The sequence below is a fragment of the Hylobates moloch genome, unplaced genomic scaffold (genome assembly GCF_009828535.3).
Source record: "Hylobates moloch isolate HMO894 unplaced genomic scaffold, HMol_V3 SCAFFOLD_6, whole genome shotgun sequence".
In the NCBI taxonomy this organism is placed as follows: domain Eukaryota; kingdom Metazoa; phylum Chordata; class Mammalia; order Primates; family Hylobatidae; genus Hylobates; species Hylobates moloch.
In genome coordinates, this window is record NW_026652281.1 from 52298758 (window position 1) to 52323397 (window position 24640).

The 24640-nt window shown below is 38.1% G+C and overlaps 1 protein-coding gene across 1 annotated transcript in view; it reads left to right on the forward strand.

Moving 5' to 3' along the window:
- Nucleotides 1-24640, forward strand: part of ELL2 (elongation factor for RNA polymerase II 2) — a 79722-nt gene that overhangs the window by 36528 nt on the left and 18554 nt on the right. Inside the window, exons 3-5 of the mRNA XM_032156792.2 lie at nt 8552-8673; nt 14170-14333; nt 21346-21605. Of these exons, the coding sequence (XP_032012683.1) occupies nt 8552-8673; nt 14170-14333; nt 21346-21605 (546 nt within the window). The remainder of the gene's footprint in view (nt 1-8551; nt 8674-14169; nt 14334-21345; nt 21606-24640) is intronic.

The window sequence follows — 24640 nt, forward strand, 5'->3', positions numbered from 1 at the left end:
AAATACCCAACTACCAAACAACACACTCAGACACCTGGGTTCTTCTAAATACTTTTTAGCCATGAAGCTACAAAAATGAATCATAAGTAAACTCCCTTTGAAGCCCCTTTTTAGCTGACGAAACCAACATTGGTCAGTTGTACAGTATTTAAAAATTAATGGATTCATTTACATTAAGGTGCTCATTATCACATTCAAAGTAAAATATATATATATGTCTATATGTACACATACACATACTGAAACAATTCCATTCTTCCAGGCAAAATACCCTGGAGTCATTCTTGATTTCTCCCCTTCATTTCTTATATTTAATATGTCTAGGAATCCTGCTGCCTGTACCTGCAAAGTACATCCCAAATCCATCCATTTCTCCCTGTCCTGGTCCTGGGCATCATTATCTCGTTCCTGGACTTTTATACATATGTGCCACAATGGCAGGAATCTTTGTCAGTTTTATTCACTGCTATGTCATAGAAACCTAAACAGTGCCTAGCACAGTAGTACTCAGTTAATATGTGTGGAATAAATGAATTAAATGAAAGAATCAATTAATCCATGTCATCTTACGAGACACACTAACGTTCAGAAGGCTAGTTTCATATTAATAGAGAAGCCATATTAAGAGAGCCAAAAATTACTGAAGGTAGTTTTTTGTAATGTCAGTTATATAGCAACTGAGTGTATTGGGTGTATTTGATTTTTTAAAAATTTCTACTTTACTTCCATCGATGTTATTGTGTATTTGTAATTAAAATTGGTTGTGAAATGTTGCCATCAATGATATTTTCTCCAAAATGGTCATAAATTTAAAAGAATACATTAGGGATGAGAATGCAGTTCTCAGGAATTATTTTTCTAATAAGACTATATCCTACAGAAATAACAGAAATAGGAAACCTCAGTATTAGGCTGCTCTGCTCTTTAATCCAGAACTAGAAATTTTAATACTGGATCCAGGGGAACCATGTGAAAAATAACAGGGAAAGTAATTTCACCTTACTTTTTCCCTGCTTAATATACATCTTGCTAAAGAGGAACAATGGAAGGAAATAAATGGACTTATTTTTCCTGAATTATTTACTAATTATAATTCCTGAATTATTGTTATATGACCTGAATTTTGGGAATAACTGCCAATATTTCTCTTTGTGCTAGAAAAATTTGGCATTTTGTACTACTGTCCTCAGTAAAATAACTATCATATGGAAATTTCAGACGGCTCTAATATATGTTGGATCCTCTCTATCCCCTGCCCTTCCCTGTCAGTAGGAATATTTAGCTCTTATTGATTTCTCTAATACTTCACTTTTTCTATTGCCAGTGAAGGCTACCGTCCCCTTCCTACTCCTCCACCCTTCAGCATTGGTTTGCACATCTGGGCTGATCTGAGAGGCTTTTTGTTTTTTCCCCTCAACCCATAATGTTTGGGCCTAAAGTCATAACAGCAGGTCTAGTTTAAAAAATAGCACATGTGGCTTTCAGGTTGAGGTTTCTATTTTCTGTTCTGATTCTAGATTCTTCTGTCCCTATACTGTGGAACCTGAATAGTACATGCAAATATATTTCTCTAGTTTAAAGTATATTTTCTAGATTTTAAGGAAATCACAGAATCAAGAGTCTAGAAATAATTTGAGAACAACAGAGAATTCTAATGTTTAAATGTTTGCAGTAAGTTTGTATCTAAGCTAATATATACAGTCTATATATAGTCAAATAATAGATTTTAGATAAAATTAAGAGATGGACTGGCTTCCTGGGATGCTGGAGGGGAGGTAGGTTCTGAGGCCATACAAATTGGGAAACTATTCAGTATGAAAGGACCCACAGCAAAGAAAGTTATTTTGTTTAACTTGGCATTTCCTAAATTTATTTGAGGAAAGAATCCCTCTTTCACATAAGGAAACTTTTCAGCATGCTTCGGAAATGCTGGTGGAAAGAAAGAAACACTTCAGTTCTAGGCCTGGCTCAGGCATTAATTCACCTTTTCATTTAACAAATATGCATTGAGTGACTACTTTGTGCCACGCACCGCTTGAGGTGCTGACAATATATTCAGGGAACACAACAGACAAAAGCCTCTGTCCTTGCAGAGCTTATATTCTAGTGGAGGGAGAAAGACTATAAACATAATATGTTAGTATTGCAAGGTAATGAGTGTTTCAGACAGCCATGGAGCAGGCTCGGATTTGTAGTACAGGGATTGTCAATTTAAATATGGCTCTAACTTGAACAAATCACTAAGCCTCATTGTCCCTAATCTATAAAAAAGAAATTATAGATGATCTTGGCCCGTTCAGCTGTATGAGTCCACTTTAACACCAGGAATTGTCATATCAGACCATGGTACTGCTGGTTCATTGAGCATTTACGATCACCTTATCAGAAAAGGTGTCTGTCAAACAAGAGTTCTGTAAGTTTGAATGATTTGTAATCCCACAGAAGAACAAAACACTTAAATAAATGAAGAGAACCCTTGCTGGTTCTATTTTTAATCTAATGTATACCTCAATCCAATATTGAGTAGAAAGTATTTGACTCAAGGACAGGAAACCTGCAGTAAAGGTACCAACAGCTTTTCAGCAGATGTTAGCATTCACATATGAGAAAGTTGCAGCAGTGTGCACATTGTACTTCTGCCCTAGATCCTTATGTAAATAGGACGTCCGTGACTTGATTTTGAAATGACCTTTCAGACAGTATTCTGTTGCCACATGCCTGAGCTTGTATCCCAGAGTAATGAGACGTTTTGACTTACACATCTTGGTATACAGTGTTTATGCTAATTATAAATGTCTGAAAGTTTCCTGAAACTTTTTCTTTGTAGCTTTTTATCAAAGACAGACAGGAGGTTGGGAGGAGGGTTGTGGATTGTGGTCCTAAGCCTTTGATTTTCAGTCTCTCATTTTTGGAATGAAAATTAAAATCTGCTTTTCCAGTTGCCGAGACATGGTGGTATATTTTTATATTCTTCATCTTGAACAAGAAACTGTTTGGAATCACAGCATTTTAATACTTTTAAAATAATATTTTATTCTTAAGGCATTTAGCTAAAAATTCAAGATTGTGAGTCCCTAAATAAAAAGTTATTCCCAACTGACCTGTAGGAAAAGCTTAAAATACTAAAATTAAAATAGAGAAGTTTCTATCTCACAAAGGAATGGTCTTCCAATATTGTTTCAAAATCAGACCTCAAAACTTATTTCCTGTGGTGGTTGCCTCAGTCCTCAAAGCTGACCCTAGGTCTACCAGTAGCAGTCAGTACATTTTCACTTCCTCCTCCTCGTATTTCATGAACCTGAAGGCTAGTTTTTAAGAAAATGCTTCATAACAATTTTGGAAAAAAGAACTGTCTAGATACCCAATGGAGTAGGCTCCTGCATATCAGAGGGGACTGATGCATATCCACAGGTTCCTCTGAAACTCTGCCTGAATGGCTCTAGATTAGACAAGGTCTCAGACCCACCCTAGCTCTGGCCTTCAACAGTCCCGCAGGTTCTGGTCTGCTCTGAAGTTGCCATAGTTTAGTTCTAAAGCTTCCCTCTCACCAACCTGCCCTAATTGTCATATATTACCTGCCCTTTCCAATAAGTCTCCTGCTTTCCTGTGCATCGGCCAAATTGTTACACAGCCTTACCAGCCATAAACATAAGTGCTACCTTATATACCCATTTCATTCTTAAGAGTGTACTTGGATATTGATACAATTAACTTTGTGTCTAATTAATACATCTTCAAGAAATTAGATGCACTAAGTCTACAAACCCTTTTGAAATTTTAAGGATGTAAAATTTGCCTGAAAACATCTTGCTCTTGAAAAGCTTCAGATTAGCTCAGACCATACCATCTGCATTGATGCTGCTCTGAAACTACCAAGAAAAGGCAATGTAGAACTCTGATTGGCCTGGGCTCCATGTCCCTTTGTTCCCTAACCTCTAAGCTCCACTTCAGCTCCATAGCTGCAAAGAAACTCATGACATGCATCAAGAGTCACCCTTTGGTTTCAAAGTGAACACTATTTGCCCTGATGCCTGCCCCTGCCCTGTCTGCATACTGCTCAAATATACCCATAGTGTTACGCACGGGTAGGAGAGACTGTTGAGAAGTTCTGCTATCAGAGCTGAGGACAGAGGTGGTTTGTTACTGATCTTTAGCAGTCTGAGAATCTTATCATTGTGTGTGGCATATGGTAAGAATAAGGAAAAATGGTAGGGATTGAAAGCATTCTGCAGATAAGTTACTCTGTATTTTTTTAAGCTGAAAACTACACTAGTTTTTTCTACTTGTTATTGCCAGAGGCTTTTAGAACTTAATAGGGGAACAGAATTCTCAGAGAGTGTCATTCTACCAAGATTCACTTTCATTATCTTCAAATCATCTTTTCTTATTTTGAGTTTGTTCATAGTAAGTTATATTTTTAAGACCTTTTTTTAAAAAAAAAAAAAAAACCAGAGTAGGTGTTCCAATAAAAGTATTTTTAAATAATGCCCATTAAGCCATTTGTTTATTTGCTAGCTTCGTGGTACTTAGAAGAATGTGCAGTTTATTTGTAGTAGGAACTTAATCTTCACATTCTCTCTATAGCTAAATATTCTTTAAATATGGCTCGTGTGTGCTGCTTATCTTTGCTTTTCAGTTCCTCCTGATTGGAAAGTTATAAAGCTAGGATAAGTATTTCAAATAAGTTAAAATGGATCCTTTCATTTGAAATAAAATAGGTATTTATTTTAGGGTACCCTAAATAAATATATTTAGGGTCAATATATTTATTTAATATATATTTGGGGTAAGTATATCTATATATTTCTTTATATATGCCATTTTTCTCCACTTATTCATTGACTTTCAGAAACCAATGAAGTCAGAATTCTGACTTCTTTTTTTTTTTTTTTTCACTTTATTTTTTATTTTTATAGAGATAGGGTCTCACTATGTTGCCCGGGCTGGTCTCGAACTCCAAGGCTCAAGTGATCCTCCCACCTCAGCCTCCCAAAGTGCTGGGATAACAGGTATAAGTCACCACACCCAGCCTCTGACTTCTTTTCTAAGGGGATGACCTATTTCTGTTTATAATCCAAAATTTCTCAGCCTTGGCCCTACTGATATTTTGTACTGCGTAATTGGAGGGAATGTCCTGTGCAGTGTAGGGTGTTTGGCAGTATCTCTGGCCTCCCACTACATGCCAATAGCACCCTCCCAGACCAAATGTCCTCTGGGGGACAAAATTGCCCCTTGTTAAGAACCACTGTTCTAATCTATGTGTAACACAAATTTCAAAACACTTTGGTGAGTACATAGCATGGATTATGATTTGTTAAAAACTTTGTTTCTTTTTAAGCTGATTCTATTCTGGTCATGATCATATTTTTTAAATCTGTAGCTTTTTTCCTACTGAAGAAGCTTTTAAAAAACAAGAATATGAAAGTCTTCTGTGTCCACCATCAGGCCAAACTATAATGCTTTAAGAGAAAAAAATGCATAGAAAGATAATTATTTTACCTTAAAAAGCATAAATGTTACTTAAGAAGTTAGGATTGGGTGGTTTGGAGGATGAGAAAGGAAAAAGCTACATTTAAGTAACAAAGGTTTGTTAAGATCTTTCTCTAACACTCTGTTTAGTGGACATTTGAACTAAAGGACTCCAGCCATTAAGTTAAAAGTTTTCACTAAAAGAACACTGCACATTTACAGAATTTGAGTACAGACTCTAATCACTCTTGAAAAATAGGGGAAAAAAAACTGTACAATTCAACCTTTTAAAAATGCAATTTAGGCCAGGCGCAGTGGCTCACGCCTGTAATCCCAGCACTTTGGGAGGGCAAGGCCAGCGGATCACGAGGTCAGGAGATCAAGACCATCCGGGCTAGCACAGTGAAACCCTGTGTCTACTAAAAATACAAAAAATTAGCTGGGCGTGGTGGCGGGCGCCTGTAGTCCCAGCTGCTTGGGAGGCTGAGGCAGGAGAATGGTGTGAACTGGGAGGCGGAGCTTACAGTGAGTTGAGATCATGCCACTGCACTCCAGCCTGGGCGACAGAGAGATTATGTCTCAAAAAAAAAAAAAAAAAAAAAAATGCAATTTAGAGTCTACCAGATGGGATGGTCTTACATTCTGTGATAGGTATGGAAGTACTGCTATATTCCCAAACCTGAGCTATGCAGTAGGGAAAACTTTAGATCTAAACCGAAGCTGGAGCCTCATAGGAAGATGAAATATCATATGGAGATGAGACCTCTTTAAAACCACTTTAAAAATTTCTCCATCCAGGTTCTGCAGATCTAGATGAAGGGTTAGGGGAGAAGATGGATGGAAGTTAAATGAGTCATGCCTAGGGAGGGGATTTCATTCAGGTGTCCACACCTTTCTTACCTATCTAGGCATATCCCTTCTCTGTCAGCAGAACCCTGCTCTTCCCAGAAAAACAAAAGCAGACATTAGTGAGTACTGTTATACCAGTATGCAGGTAGCCTTATGTTCTCTTGTGCCTGACACAAGCATTCCTTTGGCTCCTGTTTGCCTCTACTGCTGGAGGATTAAGAAGTTGCCAATATATGTATGCCAACTAGGTGCTGAGTGTGCACACCCAGTAAGACAGCCTGATGAGTACCTACCTACAGAGTAAATTAAGACTTGTTCACAAAGTTACAGCACTTTAGAACTGGGGAAAGTTTTGGGAATTAAAGAGTAACGTTAGGGCCCTCAAAAGATATTTATAAAATAGATAAAGAACACAGAAACTTGTTCCTAATTTAAAATAGGGAGACAAAGATAGTTTAAATTCATGGATGATGGAGGCTCTATGGAGTATTATCTATCTATAGTATCTTTGGTGAAATTTGACCTTTTAAAGCTCTACACAAGTCGTCTGAATCTCCTTTCAAAAAACATTTTTCTTTGACTTATTTCTTCTTGTTCATTTATTCCTTCAGCAAATATTTATTATATGTCTACTTTGTGCCAGATACTACAAATTGTCTCCCTTCTTACCTTTTTACCTTTTCCCAGGGTTGGGAGGAAGGGAAGGCAGGAATTGGTGGCTGCAGTTCTTTCCTGTAGGTCAAGGTTTGGGAGACTTTTAGATTGAGCAAGTCAGTGGCTGCAGGTTATCTTGCAGGGCAGAGCAAAGGCAGGAATCATACATGCCTGTGCCCATGCCTGTGCCCATTCATGAGTGTGAGTGCATACACACTAAGCAGCAAGTTAGTGCTGAGTCTTCATCTTATAATGGAAAGGACAGATTTTTTGGAGAATGAGGATTATAAAACACTTTTCCCTTCCCTACTTGTCTGCTAAATTGCTAAGACTGTATGCTTGGGAGCTCAAGTTTGGTTAAGTCATATTTTACATTCTTGCTAACTAATCCTTTTTTTTAAATTATCACCTAACACCATGCAGACCCAAGGGAGGAAAGGTTTCAGACACTAGGAAGAGTGGAGCAGTTGAAGGACAGAAGATTCCAATTGTACACACCTTTTTTGAGCCCCTACTACGTATCAGGCAGTGTGGCCAATGCAGTACCTCAGTGGTCTTTAACAACTCTGTCCCTTTGCTCCTGGGACTTCCCATCTAGTAGGGAAGCCAGCCCTTGAACAAGGGTGTAGAAAATACATCTGCCTGTGGTGAAACCCCGTCTCTACTAAAAATACAAAAAAATTAGCCGGGCGTGGTGGCGGGCACCTATAATCCCAGCTACTCAGGAGTCTGAGGCAGAGAATTGCTTGAACCAGGGAGGTGGAGGTTGCAGTGAGCCAAGATTGCGCCACTGCAGTCCAGCCTGGGCAACAGAGCGAGACTCCATCTCAAAAATTAATTAATTAATTAATTAATTAAAAATTTAAAAATAAAAATAACAACAACAACAAAGAAAATACATCTGCCTGTTCCACAGTGTTGCCTGGGGCTTAGCCTAGGAGTGACCTACAGAATCATCTCTGTAGGCTGCAGACCGTTTCTGTAAACATGAGGACGTATAATGGCATCTTAGGGCAGCAGTTTTTACCTGTGACCGTAATTATGGCATTAACCTTATGCTGTTACTCTTGTTCAAAAATACTACTCCAAGAAGCAAGAACTAAAATGAAATGTGTTTTTTTATTATAAGAGCCAAAGATTCGGATATGGACTCTATCTCAGAGATTGCTTCAATATATAGAAGCTATTTAGAAGGGGGTCATGTAAGCCAAAGACAAAACTTGTATAGCTCAAAAGAGGAAGAGCTTTTTACAAATTCACTAATAACTTTTTCATATGAACTGTAACCATTTGCTACTTTGAAATGAAAAGGGTTCCTCTTATAAACTAATAGAAACTATTGAGCAGAAGTGATTACTGACACTTAAAGGTAGAAAATGGAAATAAGAATCTGGTAAGTTATAGGCATGTTTGCCAGATGCCTTGAATTGTTTGGTCATTTAAATGCTGTGAGGATGTATATATCAAAAGGGCTTAGGTCTGAAATGATTTTCACTAGAAAAACCAGTAAGTCAGTCTTAAGACTTTTCTATGGCAAATTTATAATTTGAGGCGTTTCTCTCTTTTCCCCTCATTTTAGCTTGTCAAAATTCCCAAAAATGATCCCCTCAATGAAGTTCATAACTTTAACTTTTATTTGTCAAATGTGGGCAAAGACAACCCTCAGGGCAGCTTTGACTGCATCCAGCAAACATTCTCCAGGTAAGTACTTTTCAAGGTACACCGAAGGGGAAAAATTTTTTATTTGAGAGGGTTTTAGAAAATTAAACAATAAAATACATAATAGTCATCCATAAACGTGTATTAAATTGAATTACAGAGCTCATTTATTTATCTGAAAAATATTAAGCACCTACTGTGGAATAGAAATTTCATTTGTAATGGGGATATAATCACAACAGTTCAAAGATTTTTGTCTAATGGGGCTTTTAAGGTACAGAAGATGTTTTTTACCTATAAAAATGCGGTTTTTAAAAACTAAAGGCAAATTGAGGATTTTTTAAGAAATATTTAATTCATTGAATTTAAGCAAGAATCTTATAGCATATTTGAGGCTCATACTCCAGGGTAAAGAAGTTAAAAATATCCATCTTGCATGCTGTCTTCCTTCTTCCCTGTTCAAGCCATGTTCTAAGGTAGAAGGTAGATTTTTAAACATCCTTATTCTACAGCTGCATGGAAACTGGAAATTAACCCAGTAAAGCAGTCTCTTCTTCTTCTTAAAAAAAAAAAAAAAAAAGGAGGGAGGAAGACAAGAATATACACACCCACACCCTAGGGTACCATGGAACGCTTATCTACTTAGATCCTCTGTAAACAATAAGCCACTTGTTTCACTCTTCATTGCTTTGGTTGTTTCTGATTAAAGAATAGGCCCTTGAGCAGGAGTTTGTTCTGCCCCTGGATATAGACAAGGTAGGTTGGGGTCTCTCTCATTTCCTCCTCATGTAAGGCTTTGACATTAGCCCCAAGTACCCTAGACCAGCATATCTCTGTGACTTATCTGTGCGGTACTTGAAACTATGTAAGTACTTGCTCAATGTGGGGGGAAAAGAAGAAGCAAAGTTATGTTTCCAGCAGGTACAGGAGGCAGAGATACAAAATAAGACACTGACAGAGTTTTACCTTTATCCTCCCATTTAAGGTGACTAAGTAACTTTTTGTTATTTAATCTGTCATTTTCCCTGAGGATATAGTCATGTTGCTTTCTGAAAATTACCCACCTTCAAACTTAAATTAGTTTTGGCATGAATTGCTAAATTGTAGATTATATACACTTTTCTGTGCTGTCCACTGTGATGGCCACTGGCCACATTGGCTATTTACATTTCAACTGATAAAAAATTAAATAAAATTTAAAACGTCATTGCACATTCACACTAACCACATTTTATGGTCTCAGTAGTTACATGTTACTATCATAGTAGACAGCACAGTTATATAACATTTTCACTCTTGCAAAACGTTCTGTTGATCAGCACTATGATAGATTATAGAATCACCAAGTATAAGGGTCCTTAGTGATTGTGTGAGTCAGTCCCTTCATTTCACAGGTGATTTATCCAGAGTTATGTAGCTGGTTAGTTAGTGGCTGGGCTAAATGAGAACTGAGTTCTTCTAACTCCTACCCCAGTATTCTTTACACACAACATGGTACACTAATTTTTAATTGTGGTGCTTGTCTCTAGATTGTTGTTTTATTATAGTGAGCACATTTTGATATCAAATTGAACAATGTCCCCTTAGGAATTTTATTAAGGAGCTTAATCCTCTCTTCAAAAGCATTCATATCATTGTAAGTAATATGGCTTTACTCTTACATTATAAATACCCTGTGTGGTTATTTCTACCTTCCTTGTTTGGAAAAGGATTTAAGGTCACTTACAAAACTATATATGATGCAGTAAGAGAATAGAAACACTGATTGTGAGAATATTGGGGCTAATGTATCCCCTCTGTATAATCCAAGGTGTTTTATCAAATGAGGTAGTAAGGGTATAAATTGAAGTCTGCCACTAGGAAAACAAAAGCACTAGCTTTTGTTCTCAGGCTTTCACTTCGCAGGCTGGCAAGCTGACCTGTCCATAATCTGGCTCCACCTTTTCCATTCAATTTAATTTCCATTTTCCTTATGGGTCTTTTCTCTCTGACCACAGTGCATGCTCTTCAAGGTCAGAGGCTTTCTTACGCCCTTTTTCTAATTTCACAGTGCTGACTGAGCTCAAAATACGTGCTTATTGACTCAACCTGGAGATAAAAGGGTAAAAACAGATGCTCAGTAAACAAATGTTCAACAAATACAAATTAACTAGTCTTCTTATCTATATTTTTAAACTTCCTTGATTCTCACTTTTCTCATATATAAAATGAAATCAATCTCACAGTCAAAATTGCCTTTCAAAAATTCCTTAAATCTACCCATTTTCAGGCTTAGTGAAAAATATATAGTCTGGGACCTATAGTGTATAATAATGCACACTTAAGCGAAGGAAATGGTGAGCTAGGCTAGAGAAAGACTAAGGGAGCATTTATATACATTTGTCTAAAATATTTAAACTTTCAGGGTAACTCGGTGGAGAAGGGACGAGTGAAGAATTCTAGAGAGTACCTTCTTGCCTACAGCGTTTAGCTCCGTTTGTTTTGCATAAAGATCTGTTTTCTGACTTTGCATGAGTGGCAGTATGTTCAGCTTATTCTCACTATGTAAATTACTTAGTAAATAATAGGAAGAGATGTTGAAATACAAACTTTCTGCCACCAGACCTTCATTCTATTGTAGTCATTTTCTCCCATTCTCCCCCTCTCTCCCACTTCCTCTGAGGATTACCTTCCCCTCTCTCAGCATTCCTCTCTCAATGGTTTTTTTTTTTTCCTTTGGCATGCAAACATGCTCAAGTCTGTCTTATTAAAAAAGAAAGTAAAAAACAAAAACAACCTCTCTTACATTCACTTCTCAACCCAAAATCTGGCTTCAGTGCCCACCATTCCACTGAAACTGCTTCCCCAAGGGAGCTGTGACCTCCCTGCCCCCAAAATCCAGTGGATGTGTTACTGATTCCTTATTATTCTGGACTTGTTGCCAGTGTTGCACACTGTTGACCACTCTCTCCTGCTTGAAGCATCTGTTCCAGTGGCTTACATTACACAGTACTCTTCTGGTTTCCTTCCTACCTCTGTAGCTGTGGCTTTTCAGAGTCATGTGGTCTTCTTTTCTTCCTTTTGCTTAAATACTAGTGTTCTTCACAGTTGGTTCCCTCCTGAGACCCCTTCTCTCCTCATTCCTTCAAGGTCACCATCTCCAACACTGAACTTATGTTCCTTGTCCTAGTCCTATCTCCCAACCTGTCCTTCATCTTGTGTTCAGTGTTTCAGTACATAGCAGCTTCCATATACCTCGTGACCTGGGCATGATCTTTAACTTTTTTCCCCCACCTCTCTCTGACTGTGGCTAACTACTGACCACGTTTTGTCAGTTCCACTTCCCCACTATCTCTGGAAGCTGTGTACTATTCTACACTCTCACTGCCCTCCTCTGGTTCATGCCATCACTTCTTGCCTGTAATCCTTCAGTAGCATCCTAACTGGCCTCTCTTCTTTCCTTCGGGTGTCCCCCTTCCTCTCAATCTATCCTCCATCCAGATTGAGCTTTCTGCAATACAAATGAGTTATTTTCTCTCCCCTGATTTCAGCCACTCGTTATCCTTTAGACAAGGTCCAAAACCTGTAACACATGACCCTCAGAGCCCTTTGTGATGTATTTCTCATTCCCTCTTCAGCCTCAGCTGTAATTGTCCTTCCCAACTTTCTTTGGACAATTTGAAAACCTTTTTGCTCTTCCTGGGCCTGCACAGATTAGTTGTCCTCCCTGAACACTTTCATTCTTCTTCCCCCTTGCCCAGTCATCTTTCTAGATCACCTCAGTCATCACCTCTTCTGGGAAGTCCAGGTGAGATTACCTTTCTGGGAGTCCTCTGCTCCCTGGAATTTGTCACACTGTGTTGTGATTTCCAGTTTGCCCATCCTGTCACCCATTAGTTCCTTGAAGGAGGGACCACAACTGTTAGTTCTTGTCACAACCTCTATGCTTCACACATTGCTAGGCATGCAGTCCCTGCCCAATAAGTATTTATGAGATGAATTAACTGTTTTTGTGTGTGTGTGTGTGTGTGTGTTTTAAATAGCATTTGTAAAGACAGTTATTAGCAATTTATAAAGATTTTATCAGCGAGGTGTGGTGGCTCACGCCTATAATCCCAGCACTTTGGGAGGCCAAGGTGAGTGTTCACGCGGTCAAGAGATCAAGACCATCCTGGCCAACATGGTGAAACCCTGTCTCTACTAAAAATACAAAAATTAGCTGGGTGTGGCGGCATGTGCCTGTAGTCCCAGCTACTTGGGAGGCTGAAGCAAGAGAATCGCTTGAACCCGGGAGGCGGAGCTTGCAGTGAGCCAAGATTGCACCACTGCACTCCAGCCTGGCAACAGAGCGAGACTCCATCTCAAAAAAAAAAATTATCAACCCTTATTTCTTTGTATTATAACAACGTTACTTCTAATGAAGTTTGGAAATAGATGATCAGAGCTGTAGTGTCACTTTCATTAGTTTTATATTCCAGTTTGTTTTCAGGCCATAGCAATTTCTTTATAAAATACCAGTTATGACTGTGACCATGATCCCCCTAATATTAACATGTTACTTTGAAACAGAGCCATCTTGTAGGTCCATGTTAATATTCATGATTATTTCAATAAAAGGTGTTTTGTTCTGTTTTGTTTTTTTGAGATGGGGTCTCATTCTGTTGCCCAGGCTGGAGTGCAGTGGCGCCATCTCAGCTTACTGCAACCTTCACCTCCTGGGCTCAAGAGACCCTCCCACTTCAGTCTCCTGAATAGCTGGAACTTCAGGCGCATGCCACCGCGCCCAGCTAATTTTTGTAGAGATGGGGTTTCTCCATGTTGCTCAGGCTGGTCTCAAACTCCTGAACTCAAGCAATCCACCTGCCTTGGCCTCCCAAAGTGTTAGGATTAACAGGCATGAGCCACCGTGCCTGGCCTTAAAAAAAAATTGCTATAAAAATCATTTGCTCTGTGTTTTCTTCAACATTTGCTATATAAGTAGGTCATCTTATATAGAGATTTAACAAAGTAAATACAAATTCTGCAAATTTTTAGGAACTTTTTGGACTAATAACATTAAAGTAAGCTTTAATGTTTGTCAGTATTTTAGCCTTAAAATTGATATCTTATTTAAAATAAAAAAGAATGTGTGGTGAGTCCATTTCAACTAGTCAGTTCAAAGCATGTATATTGTGGTTTTACTAAAAGTAAACTTTTTAACTTTCCTCATATCAGTGTTAGATAATTCTTTAAAATAGTTAACAGTTAAATAAAAGAACTACAATGCCCATCAGAACTCTGGTCTCGCTCCAGATACTGATTTTTTTTTCTTTTTCAAAATTTTATGGATTTGGTCTCTGAGAGCTCACTTCATCCATTAGATGAAGAATATGAAAAAAAGTGATGTGAAGAGAAGGATCTTAGATATTTTAAATAGCATTTACATTTAAAAATTAATATTAGTTATTTTAGGATTGCAAACTTAGTTGGGCTGCTGATTTTAGGATTATATAATTCTTGTTTGCCTTTATTGTACAAAATGAAGGTCATGTCTAACAAAGCCACTGACTTACTTGACAGCTCTGGAGCCTCCCAGCTCAATTGCCTGGGATTTATACAAGATAAAATTACAGTGTGTGCAACAAACGACTCGTATCAGATGACACGAGAAAGAATGACCCAGGCAGAGGAGGAATCCCGCAACCGAAGCACAAAAGTTATCAAACCTGGTGGACCATATGTAGGTTTGTATAGATATCTTTCTTCCTCTTGCTGATTGATTGGAGTAATTCAAGATCACCATAGGTAAATACCAGTAATACTAACTTAATGAAAACACAGAAACTAGTTTTCAGAACATTTTGGATAACATGGTGAGGAAAACAAAGTTATTTATTCTCTTCAGACTGCCGATAAATTGAAGAGCATATTTTAAAGTTCTATGACTTTCCTAAATCCTGAATCTTCCGTTGGCTACTTACTATTATTTTATAGTACTGGGATCTGGTCACATTACTGCGTGAAGTTGCAATCGTGGTACCGTTGTGTTTTCTTTGTCACTAGATGATGTAATTTCAGTGATGGATACTATGGTTCTTCTTTTGCCTTTTTGTAGGGCTATTTTTATAGTAAAATCTATTCGTAGAATTTATGTGTTGATAATCTCATTGTTGTAGATTTTGCGTACATTTTCAGAGCATCTTTGTACAACAAGGAGTTTTCATTACAAAAATATAAAATGTGCTTATAGCAAAGCATTACAACAGAGCATTAGAGTGATGTCTCTTTGGTTCCTCAGTTGTGATCCTCATCCTCATCTATCCATTAATTAAGACCCTATCCGACCCCCATCATTTTTATCATTAGCTCACTCAAGTGTCTGTCAGATTGAAGGGAAGTAAGACCAGACTTGCAAGATGAGTCTCTCCTTTATGAGCAGTGACCTTAACAACTTTAAGGAGTCAATTCATGGTGACTATTAACAGTAATAGAATTATCAAGAGTGAGGAGGAGCTCTTTGAGTCCTTGGTCAATTTAATAACACAAGTCACTCTATAGTAAATGATGAAAGGATATTAATTTGGAAACTTAAACGCTCACAAAAAGTCTCTTGAAGAACCAAGTCCCTTAACCAGCATCTTTCCAAGGTTTGGCTTCATTCTACTTCTGTATTTTCCCACTGCTGATCCAGCTACAGTATATTCAGCTTTGAGAAGCTCCACTAGTGTCTTTAATAAGTACTTCTTTGGAACAAAGCAAATGCTCCTGGGGCTTGGTACTTAGCTTAGATACATTTAGTTTGGTTTAACAACAATTCATCCCCTCCCCAGATATCTGTACCCATGGGGCCTAGTTCCCTGCTCAGTAAGTTACTAGCAATGAGACTTTTTACCTTCTCTTTCCTGCTGAGTGAGGTAGCAACTTCCAGCCTCCTTTCTTTCTCCTTTATCCTCAGAAGTAACTTAATTAACTTTCTGGGTTAGTAGACTAAATCTCAAATTGTTTTTAAAACACACAAGATCTACCACACTTACATTTAAGTACAAACTATGAATGATCTACCCCTGTTGCTTGGAAAATGTTGTTTTCCTCTGCCCAATACCACCATTTTATAAACAGTGAGGCAAATTGTTGTGTTTGACAAAGGAATAGAAAACTGAAACCATCAAAACAATTTTTTTCCTTCCTGATATAACTAGCTGAAAAAAAACCCTCCCCTTGATTTATTCCAAAGCTTGAAAATCAGCGATGATGACTGCACTTTTCCATTGAATGGTCCTTGGGTATCGTCTGTGTTTTTGTTTGTTTTCAAAGAGTCAGGTACAGTTTGTTTATAGCTTACACAACAGACTTCAACACCCCAAATCCCACAGTCCATCCACTTCCTAATGGTACTGGGAATTTTAGAACTTGCAAGGTTTCTTATAGGTACTACAAATAATTTACATACATTTTGGAGGTGACCACAGGAAATTTGAGGTTATCAGAGTTTACATGTGAACCAAATTACACCTCCCCTCTCCTAAGAAGAGCTGGCCTCCCTCTGTACACCCTCTTCCTCCCTGCAGAGGCTTGTGGTGATCTCTGCCAATCCCGGCACTCTGTAGGCCTTTTCCTCTTTGCTTTGTCCTCAGTGTCCTAGCCACTCACCGTCACAGCACAGTGTTCTTCTGTGGTCATAAATCTTGTCTTAACCTCCTCAGCCTTTTATTCTCTAGGTCAAATAACCCCAGCTCCTTTTATCTTTTCTTAATATGGCCTGTATCCCAACCCCTTAATTATTTTATTGCTCTCCTCTGGACTGCCTCCAATTCTTCCCCTCAGAGTTCAAAACTGGCCACACTATTCTTAAAAGTCTGAGCAAGGCCGGGCGCAATGGCTCACACCTGTAATCTTAGCACTTTGGGAGGCCGAGGCGGGCGGATCACGAGGTCAAGAGATCGAGACCATCCTGGCCAACACCAACATGGTGAAACCCTGTCTCTACTAAAACTACAAAAATAAATTAACTGGGCATGATGGTGTGCACCTGTAATCTCAGCTAAGCGGGAAGCTGAGACAGGAGTATCGCTTGAATCCGGGAGGCAGAGGTTGCAGTGAGCCGAGATCATGCCACTGCACTCCAACTTGGAGACAGAGCAAGACTCCGTCTCAAAAAAAAAAAAAAAAAGAAAAAGTGTGATCATTTCTGAATACAGGGGAGCAATGGATTCAAGTATCCTGATTGGCTTTTTTGTTTTCTGTTTTGATTTTTTTTTTTTTTTACTGTATTTTGTTAGGTCATATTTTGATCTTTTTCTTTTAAACTTATCCATTGCCAGCCCTTTCTCATATATTGTTTTCCTTCCAGGCAGCTCAGTCTGTATCTTCCTGCCTCTTTCAGTGTCTCAAAACTGTCTGATTCATCCAGTTCTTTAAAATATCAATCACCCTTCAATACTAATAAAACCCAGCACTTATTGAGTGCTTGCTGTGCACAAGGCACTGGTTAGCACTCATATGTAGTTACTCATTGGAATCTCATAATCACCCTATGAAGAATGTTATTATTCTGTCTGTATTTTACATACCAAATTGTTGATATCAACAAATAGCAAATTATGTGAGTGTGATCTCATTAACAAGTTCTGTGCTTTTCTTAAGACAGTAAGATATACCCCTTTAATTAATAATAGACTATATCACATAAAATGATGCTAAAAGTTCACCTATGCCAGCTTCGAGGTACCTGCAGGACAAGGTTTCTTTCAACAGTGTTAGCCTGGGTAGAAGACCAATGAGAATAATGCTGATCCCACTATGGCGTGGTGGTAGCGTGATGCCGGCTGACAGCTAGACTAGGGAGGAAGGCCAGTTTGAGGCAATGAAGGCTGTGTTCCTAGGGGTCACCTGGCTTCATCACCCAGGAATATGAGTTTCTGCAACCCTCTTGTGGGCAGAAGAAACCAAAATCTATTTGCCTAGAGAGGAGCAGGAAAGGCTTTAACCTAGAAAACATTATCTTCCAGTAATATTTTTACTTGTAGTCATGACATTTATATCAGTGGTAAACACTGATATAAAAAAAAAATCACTAGTCACCACTGCTTCTAGTTCACCAATATTTTAAGTCTGCTGACTGACTTCTACCTAAATTCTGGAAGTGTATTAAATTATGAATTTTTATATGTACTAATATTTGTTTAGGTATACAAAATAACCAATCTGATTTCTAGGATTCTGTTTCCAATTTTTCCAACTTCCAGCCCAATGTCCTTATTATTTTTTTCAATTTCTACTCTTTGTGAATAAACCTTATTTTTGATGACAGACAAATCATTTAACATCTTACTTTTCTCAAATATTAAAAAAAAGGTGGGTATTTGAACTAGACAAGATCTAAGGTCCTTTATAGTGCTAACATTTTATGAATGTTCAGTATATATATTTTGGTAGTAAACTTTTTGAAAAAGTAGTCACACATGCCAAGTGGTGGAGATTTCCCTTGCAATGGATTATGTAGTTAACCATGACAGAGTCATGTCATTGTCATGAGCTTGCAGATGGTTTTAAAGCCTTGGGTCTGTGTTGCCAGGGCTTCTGGTCAGGTTCCACAGAATGGAAAAACAACTGCAGAAGATGGCTGCAGTCCCTTCTCTCTTTGTGATGGATGTTTTAACACCTTCCTTTCAGACTGTTTACTCAGCACCATTAGACTGAGGGGTAAATACTTTTGCCATCTTTATTAAATGAAGAAGCTAGAATTGGACTCCTTGTTATGAAACAGCGATTTAGTTGTAGTCCCAGACTACCCAACCCTGTCGGACCCACTGCTGCTGTTTGTTTATATAAAGAGCCCAGGGAATTGATTAGCATTTGGGTCTGGGAAGAGAATTAGGTTCTCCCATAGGTTTTATTAAAATGGCCTTTTTTCTGAGGCAAATATAAAAAATAAATCCTTTCTTCTGCCCACTTTGAACCTGACATTTTCTTGCTTTACTTTTTCATTTTTTCTTTTAGCATCTCAATTCTATAAGTACCTTTATCACTGATGTTTTTTTCATCTGTAGCCTGTCTTTCCTTAAACCAGAGGATTCCTTCCTTGTCGAATAGGCACAAAAGGGATGGGGAGGTAGTGAACAAGTGATCTTTGAGTATAATTCAGTGGTCCAGTGTGGCTGAGTTGTTCTTTCAAGCATTTGAATGAAATATGAGTTAACCCCTAACTAGCTGTCTAAAAGAAAAATGAGGTAAAGGACAAAGTGAGTGTTTTGGGGGTGGGGGACTCATGGGGAGATGACAGTCTAGCAATGGGCCCCAAGTAAAACTCTAGTTCTGTCTTCTCTCGATCAGGCTCTTACTTTCTTGCCAAACATCATACTTATATCCCTTTTAAGGGCAAAGTTAGCCTCCCTTATTTGTCTTCTCTATACCTGCTTTGAGGAAGCATGGGATAAACCCAGTAGATCTTGGAGACCTCCTGAGACAAGGATCAGAGGTGAATCAGCGGTACAGAGGAGGTAGGGCACCTGAAAACTGTGGCAGTACTGTTACTTTCTCTTTTTATTTGCCTTGCCGCTTGAATTCATCCTAAATGACCAGTCCTAGTGTGTGTAGCTTAGCTAACAAACATTCTCTGCCCATCCCCCTTCCCAGAAAGAAAGAAGGGCTTCCCAGTTAGCTTGGTTTGGAAAAGAGTTAAACAAATTTCTTTTTTGCAAGACTTGTTAAGGGGCAGGGAGTGTGGAATTTATAGCATTTTCTAAACTTGTGACCTTGACTCTGTTTTTTAAAAATATTTCCTATTAAAATTTTAAGGAATGCTAATATTTGTTAATGCTGTTGCAACTGGGAAATGGTGGATTAAATGGTTTCCCCTTGCCACATTAGAAATTTCAGTGTGTATTCACACTCTGGCAGCCTGGCAACATGGGGAAATATGGACTGTGTTGATTCCTGCTCCTCTGCTTACTTGCTCTCTTGCTGTCATTCATTTAGTCATCAAATACTGATTCAAGGCATGCTAGTGGACAAAGCAGCCACTGCCCTGCCCTCATAGAGCTTATAGCCTAACACAAAGCAACAGCAAACATTAGGCATTTGTTCATAAAACCTTTCCCACAAAGACTTACAGGCAGGAAAATTAGGTATTAATCAAATCACAGAACCTCCCAAATGCTAAGTGAGGACTTTACCCTTTGAGCATATCCCATTAAAAGCCTCAGTTTTCTCATCTGTGAAAGGGGACAGTACCTGCCTTTTCAGGTTATTGTGAGACCTAATGAGATCATGTGTATGCAGCTCTTAGCACAGTGTCCCCCACATAATTGGTTCGTAAGTATCCAGCTGACGTTGATCCAGCTGTCTCTAATTTAAGAAAAATACAGAAACCCCAATCTAAATCTATCTCTGAAACTCTAATTATAACTTAAGTTTTTCTTACCATTAGGCAGTGTCCCCTTAATGTTGAGTTCGTTTGTTGTGTAATAGTTTGATATTTGCAATTGGTTTTGTACAGATAGTAAAGAAACATACCAGCCAGTAGAGGTTTCAGTTTGACAGCATTCATCTTTTTTCCCTCACTGGAGGTAGGATGGAATCAAAACACACAGGCCTTCTGACCAGGCCTGGGGAGCCCAGCATGGACGGAATTACTATTCAGTAAAGCTCCTGTCCCATTGAGCTGTTTTCACCCCAGACCACAGCTTATAGGAGCTGCTTTTACCCACACATTATTTCTAGTTGTTAGTCTTGTTCCTAATGCAGTTGTCCACATTGTATGTCATTACAAGTTCTTCCCCTTCTTTAACCAGAGGGCATAGAATTGGGGCTTAGTGTGTCCTAAACAAGCTAAAAGATTCCACCTGTAAAATCATAAAATGAGAGTCTCACACAGTTTCATGCTACTTTTTGTCTCTTCAGCAAGGAATGGTCGCTGGGATTGTCAGTGACCAGGCATGTCTGGATAGCTTCACACATACACATAATACCCAGTTCACCTCAGCCCACACATGTTCTAGAAGTAGCCACTTGCCAAGTGTCAGTGTTCAGTCTAAACAGCAAATGGGTTAACCACATGAACAAAACTGGCCCATGTGAGAATGGTGTGAAGGCCTCCTTTGTACCATTTTCCATTTCTCTAACTCACGTGTGTAGTCTCAGCACTGCATAGGAGAGATTTGTTTGTGCCCTCTGAGGTTAGTTGGTTGGTTGGTTGGTTGGTTTTGTTTTATGAATCTTAAAATTTGTCTCGGCCTGTAAAAAAAAAAAAAAAAAAAAGAATATCACTAACAGATGCCTCATGATGTTGACCTCCCCACTCTTTGTGGCTTCTGAATGTGTGAAATTACTAACGTAATGCTTAGCCAAGAGTGTGTTCTTAGAGAGGTCTGACAGGTATTTCTGACATTTCACCATGTTCACTGTATTACAGTTTGCTTTTCAGAAATGGCATATATTTATTTAAGATATAAGTTATCAAGTCTGTTGTTACAGTTTGTGTTACTAGTTATTACCTTTCTGTAGCAAAATGACGAAAATGCATGCATAATACATATCATTTCCAAGAAATGATTTTATTAAAATAATTTCTAATTCAAATTTTAGACCATTTATTGAAAATGCTTTCTGTTTGCATGCCTTCTTAAAGATTGAAATAAAGTGGCCTTTATTATTTCCTCTAGAAATGAAGAGTTACCTAAGTCAGAATTGTGGAAACTGAGATGCTCATATTGTAACCCACAAATGTGTAACAATGTCATTTCCACTGGACTTTAGGGAAAAGAGTGCAAATTCGGAAAGCACCTCAAGCTGTTTCAGATACAGTTCCTGAGAGGAAAAGGTCAACCCCCATGAACCCTGCAAATACAATTCGAAAGACACATAGCAGCAGCAGCGTCTCTCAGAGGCCATACAGGGACAGGGTGATTCACTTACTGGCCCTGAAGGCCTACAAGAAACCGGAGCTACTTGCTAGACTCCAGAAAGATGGTGTCAATCAAAAAGACAAGAACTCCCTGGGAGCAATTCTGCAACAGGTGAGGACAGCTGGAGAGAGGTCCTTCCTGCTTACCTTCTTGTTAAAATGTTCATTTAAAAAAGCTTGTTGTCATTATTATCATTATTGAGATAGAGAAATTTTAGGATTATTTTGATCAGTGGTATGTGAAATACAACTCCTGAATATTAAGTTAAATCATCTTATTTTAAGCACTTAATTAAAAACTAGTTGAAATGTGAGCACCGTCTTTATTTGGGACCAACAAATTTTGTTCTCAAATTCCATTAAAAAGAAAGTAAGAAGTGTTTGTTAACTGTTTTTAGTCTTGAATACACTAAAGTATTGCCTTAATTTGTATTGGTTATTGTCAGTGAAATTGTGCAATGTATTCTGTTGGCCTTTGATTGGTATAAGCCAGAACATTTTTGCCTACTAAATAGTTTAAAATGTATCTTGCCCCACATACTTCGTGCTGCCCTTATTACTCTGTCTTTTTCTGCCATTAAGTGTGCCAAGATCAGTCACTTGTCTGCATAAAAGCATATGAAATTGTAATGTATTAGCAGTGATCCCATACCTTATCACAAGCTTACATGTAAAAAAGTAGGCCATTGTTTTTTAAAGTCAGTGGTTTAGACTGTAACCTCCTATATATTTTTTTCTTCCTTCCTTCTGTCCATCTGTCATAAATCTTTATGAGCATTCAGTTCCACCATAAATGGTGGTCCATCTTTTTTATTTTCTCTAGAGAAATAACATTTCTAAGAAGTTATTCTGAATTTTGTCATTAAAAAAAAAACCCTACAGGTTTTGATCTGTTATTCAAAGAGTAACACTTTCAAGTCTATTTTTTTATCCATTATCTCTTACATTCACAACATAATACTAAATGTTATGAACGGGTAAAACCATTGTCTCCAATTGAGGTTAGCCAGTCCCCAAGGTATCTCAATCAATCTTAAGGATCGTTATTAAGTCCTTTAGCACTTTTTGGAAATAATTTAAATCTATATGTCACATAGCAGTTTTAAGAGCTCAAAAGAAAGGAGAGAATAAATGAGAATGAGGGTGTGTGTGTTCAGTTTGATATTTGGAGAAGCAGTGAGAGTCAGGTTACAAATCACAAAACATTTGGTAACTGCATCTCCAGAAAGGTTGTGAATTACCTTCTCAGTTTGATAATGGAGAGGGCAAAATGACTGCAGAGGCAATTCACACATAGACTACTATTGATATATGGCAGTAGTTATGGGATTATGGCAGTAGTTATGTGATTATGTGTATACATATAGATATCTAAATATATATATATGTGTTTGTGTGTGTGTGTGTGTGTGTGTGTGTGTTTGTATCTCAAAGTGTAGATAAACTTTACCCCCAAGCAAGTGAGGCATGAGAGTTATTAGTGTTGATCATTTGATAGAATCTAGAGCATCATCTCATCCTGGTAACATATTAGAATCCCTTGGGTAGCCTTTAAAACATGCCAGTGCCTGAACTCCACCTGAGACCAACAAAAGCCAAGTATCTGAAGGTGGGGCCTAGGCACTCATATTGTATATGGCCCTAATGATTCTAATATATGAGCTGAAACCACTGGCCTAGTGAAAACACAGAAAGGCTAACAACATCTACCATTTTTTGAGCATAAACTATGTGCCAGGCACAGTGCTAGGCATTTCATGTGCACGATCTCATTTATCCTCACAAGGAAGATATCAGGCATATTCATAACTTTGACATAAACCAATTATACCTAAATTCCCTTTCCTTAACATTGCTAGCAGCTAACAAGAAAAATAAAATGACTTTGCTCTAATAAAACTGACCAAAAGTAAGCACCAGAGAAAAGAAGAGCAGCAAGATACACACAAATCATCCCCAAATTGGTTATTCTGTCCCAGACAAACTAGTTGGGAAACAAGTTACCTAAAATAATTAATCAGGCTTTGCCTGTGCCAGTAGAGATAATTTGCTTATTTGTTACTTACACAGTAGTTTTCAGAACCCTGTGGACATTATTAATTCATCAAAGTAATAGGTTTTTAAAATAAACTAAGATGTTGGCTCCCAGTAAAATTTGTACCCAAATTTAAAAGTGCTTAACATCCACCAGGAAATTTGTTTATTGCTGTTTATTATTAAACTGGCATGTATTAATAAAACCTTTTTTTCTTAGAATGACTTTTTATGGAAAAACTAAATTTTAACAATCAGAAACTAAATAAAGTTGAATAATGTTTCCAGCTTAACATTTGGATATTTGGCTCAAGCTCAACATTCATTCATTCAATTCAACTTATTAAGTACCTACAGTGTACCAGACACTGTTTTAAATGCTGGAATCCCAAAGTGACCCCAATAGAAACCCTGCCCTCATGGAGCTTATTCATGAGACAATTTCAGGACCAGTGAGGAGTTGAAGGGAGCTGGGGAAGGAATCATCTACTTTCAGTGGACAGATCAGGGAACCTTTTCTCAGATGGCTACATGTTAACTGAAATGCTGAGTGAAAGACAAGAAGATGAGTCAGCACTTGTAGGTGGGCTGAAGACAAAGAAGGCCAGAGCAGACAGAAGGAGGAGGCAGAGGTTAAATTCTAGAGAATCTTTTTAGGCCATGGTCAAGAAGCTTAGGTTTTATTTTGAGTGAGATGGGAATTCATTATAGTTTTAAACAAAGATATTATGTAATCTGACTTATAAGTTTAATAAGATCACCGAGACGTCTACGGCAAGAATGGCTTGAAGGGGCAGGAGTAGGAGAGAGACTGCTTAAAGAGCCTAATATTTTGTGATGAGACTTGCTAACGGTTAGGTGTAGGGAGACAATGAAGGGAAGAACGGAATCTGTGATTATAGCTAGGTTGTTGGCTGAGCAACTGAATGGATACTGAGCCTTTGACTGAGATGGGGAGGGATGGAAAAGAAGTAGGATTAAGGGGGAGAAGAGGATCAGGAATTCTGTCTTACATAGACTCCATTTGGAAGATGTCTATTAGACATATCCAAGTGGAGATAGATGTCAATAGATAGTTATATGTAAGGGTGTGGTTGTCAGAGGATAGTTGGG